Source organism: Myotis brandtii, unplaced genomic scaffold (assembly GCF_000412655.1).
Source record: "Myotis brandtii unplaced genomic scaffold, ASM41265v1 scaffold105, whole genome shotgun sequence".
NCBI lineage: Eukaryota > Metazoa > Chordata > Mammalia > Chiroptera > Vespertilionidae > Myotis > Myotis brandtii.
The window spans coordinates 6,423,641-6,426,630 of NW_005353538.1; the positions used below are offsets into that span (position 1 = coordinate 6,423,641).

General features: G+C 54.2%; 1 protein-coding gene across 1 annotated transcript in view; it reads left to right on the plus strand.

Annotated features, from left to right (window-relative positions):
- Positions 1–1,097, plus strand: part of HSPB2 (heat shock 27kDa protein 2) — a 2,267-nt gene extending 1,170 nt beyond the window's left edge. Inside the window, exon 2 of the mRNA XM_014540115.1 lies at positions 315–1,097. Within this exon, the coding sequence (XP_014395601.1) occupies positions 315–905 (591 nt within the window). The 3' untranslated portion in view covers positions 906–1,097. The remainder of the gene's footprint in view (positions 1–314) is intronic.
- Positions 1,098–2,990: the final 1,893 nt, after the last annotated feature.

Consider the following 2,990-nt stretch of genomic DNA (forward strand, 5'->3'; position numbering starts at 1 on the left):
CTCGGCCTCCTGCCCCCACCGCCTGAGATTCTGGGCTGGCCTCCCGACGGCGCTGGCCTCCACCCCACTCCGGCTTAACTGAACTCCCGGGGCGAGCCATCTCCTACCCCAGCTCCCACCCACCCCTCCGCGCGGCTCTCCCGCTGCCTGCTGACCTCAGTGCAGACCTGAGGCCCAGGGCCCTGGCACCTGCCCCCGGCCCGCTCAGGGTGCCTTCTTGTTCCCTCTGTCCGCCCAGTTCTGCTTGGGTTTGGCCTCCTCCATCCCCATCTCATTTCCTTTCTCAATCCCTCTCCCCACCTGCCTCCTTCTAGCCGTGTGCCCCCTCCCTCCCCTTCCCTGCTTCTCCGGCTCCCCCTCCGGCTCTCCCTAGTTCTCATGTCTCCATCACCCCTGTTCCCGCCTCATACGCCCTCATCCTGCCTCTTGCCTTCTCTCTCTGCCCCTCAGGCCTCCTGCCAGAAGAGATCCTGACCCCCACCCTCTACCACGGCTACTATGTCCGGCCCCGGGCCACCAGAGCTGGGGAGGGCAGCCGGGCAGGGGCCTCTGAGCTCAGGCTCAGTGAGGGCAAGTTCCAGGTGTTCCTGGATGTGAGCCATTTCACCCCAGATGAGGTGACCGTGAGGACTGTGGACAACCTGCTGGAGGTGTCTGCCCGGCACCCCCAGCGCCTGGACCGCCATGGCTTCGTGTCTCGGGAGTTCTGCCGCACCTATGTCCTGCCTGCCGATGTTGACCCCTGGCGGGTCCGCGCTGCTCTCACCCATGACGGCATCCTCAATCTGGAGGCGCCTCGGGGTGGCCGCCATTTGGACACAGAAGTCAATGAAGTCTACATCTCCCTCCTCCCTCCACCTCCTGATCCGGAGGAAGAAGAGGAGGCAGCCGGAGTTGAGCCCTGAGTGCCTCAGATCCAGTACCCAGCCCTTTCTACCTCCCGTGGTGATGCAGCAGCTGCCTCCACCCCAGAGACAGCAGCAGCCTTGGGAGAAGGGAAAAGTGCATGGGCCACAAAGTATGGTTTGGTCCTGTGGGACGTGTCCTAGCCTTTGGTTTAGTTCTAGATAGAAGTGAATAAACCCAAATCTCTGGGCCTTGTTTGTGCTGCTTCCTATTCTCTGGCCTGGAGGACGGGGTGGGAAGGGAGGAGGAGGGCATAGCTAGAAACATGGTCCTCAGTTCGATGTGCTCAACATTACAGAACCCCGAGCTCGGATGCTGAGATCACACCCAAAGCTGACACTGGCTCCAGATCAAATTCCCAGCCATAACTTTCTCACAATGCAACAAAGGAGAGTGATCCCGGGAGGGAAAAGGGATATGCCATCCAGACAACCACAGGGCACTGTCTGAGCTGGTGATTAGAGACACAAAAACGAGGGTCTCCAGACTGTCTGGCCTGTTTAGGGTAGGGATTGGGAAAACAGGATTTGGCTGGAGAGCGTTGCCTAAAGCCCTGTTTTCCCAAACTAAGATCTGTCCATTGATAATGGCCTCTGTCTGCGGAACCAAGTATGTATACGCAGGGGCACAGACACAGAAACCTCTGCTATTGTCACTGAATCTCATAATCTCCCTGCCCTCTGCACAGGGGAGGCCCGTGAGAGGAAGCATTTGCCTCATATCTTGGAACATCGCAGAGGAATCACTGCAGCACCCCCACATAATCCAAGACTAAATGCAGGGGGTCTAGGGCTACTAGTGTGAGCTTGATGGCCAGGGAGGTGTCCTCTGGAAGTAGAGGGTTATTAGAAATACTAGAGGCTCGGTGCACGAAATTTGTGCACAGGTAGGGTCCCTAGGCCTGGCCAGTGATCAGGGCTGATCAGGGCCTTCCTTCGTTTCTGTGCCACCCCCTGGTGGTCAGCACACATCATAGCAAGTGGTCGAACTCCCAGTCAATGGAATTCCTGAGGGGACAATTTGCATATTAGCCTTTTATTATATAGGATGGTGTGTGCAGGAAAGCCTGAGGTCTGACCCCTCACTTACTTCCTGTAATCAAGAAAGTGTGTGTATGATTTGGGGAGTGTCCAGAAGATCTCCCTGCTCCAAAATAATCTTTTATGAGGCTGTGATAGACACCTGAAATTCTTCATTAAAGTGGTTGATTCTTAATTTTGTTGAATTAGAGACCAATTTGAAAATATGACAAAAGCAAGCTATAGATGCTCTTACCATAAAAAATACAAATGCCCCCAAATTTGGCATAAAATTTGAATAGAGCTCTTGGAGTCCATTCATATGCCCCTTGTAGAGAACTGTGGATCCTCGGGATAAGAACCCTCACTTGAAGAATCCAATTTTTGGTTGAAGAATTGCCATCAATTTAAAATGAAAGCATACTTCAGAGAAATAACTACTGGCATATTCATTTGTTCATTCATTCAACAAATATTTATCAACCCCCAAGTGATATACTATGGGGGACACACATGGTAAATATAAATTATAAAAACCATAGCCTTTTATTATCTACTCGGGACTCTCAGTCCCTAATTGAAAAGAAAAAGAAGTTTAAAAGATCCTACTCAGACTTCAACCAAAGCAGCTTCACATTGAACTGTTTTGTAACTGGGATTTTTATTTATTTATTTACTAGAGGCCCAGTGCACAAAATTTGTGCACTCAGGGGGCGGGGGGAGGAGGGTCCCCCAGCCCGGCCTGTGCCCTCTCGCAGTCTGGGACCCCTCGGGAGATAACGACCTGCTGGCTTAGGCCTGCTCCCGGGTGGCAGAGGGCAGGCCCAATCCCTAAGTGCAGCCCCTGGTCAGGCTCAGAGCAGGGCCGATTGGGGAGTTGGGGCGCCGCCCCGTCATGCACAGAGCAGGGCGGATAAGGAGGTTGTGATGCCACCCTCAGTCACGCTCAGGGTAGGGCCGATTGGGGGATTGGGGCACCGCCCCCTGTCACTCACAGAGCAGGGCCCATCAGGGGGATTGGGGCTCCGTACCCTGTCACACACAGAGCAGGGCCCGTGGAGGGGG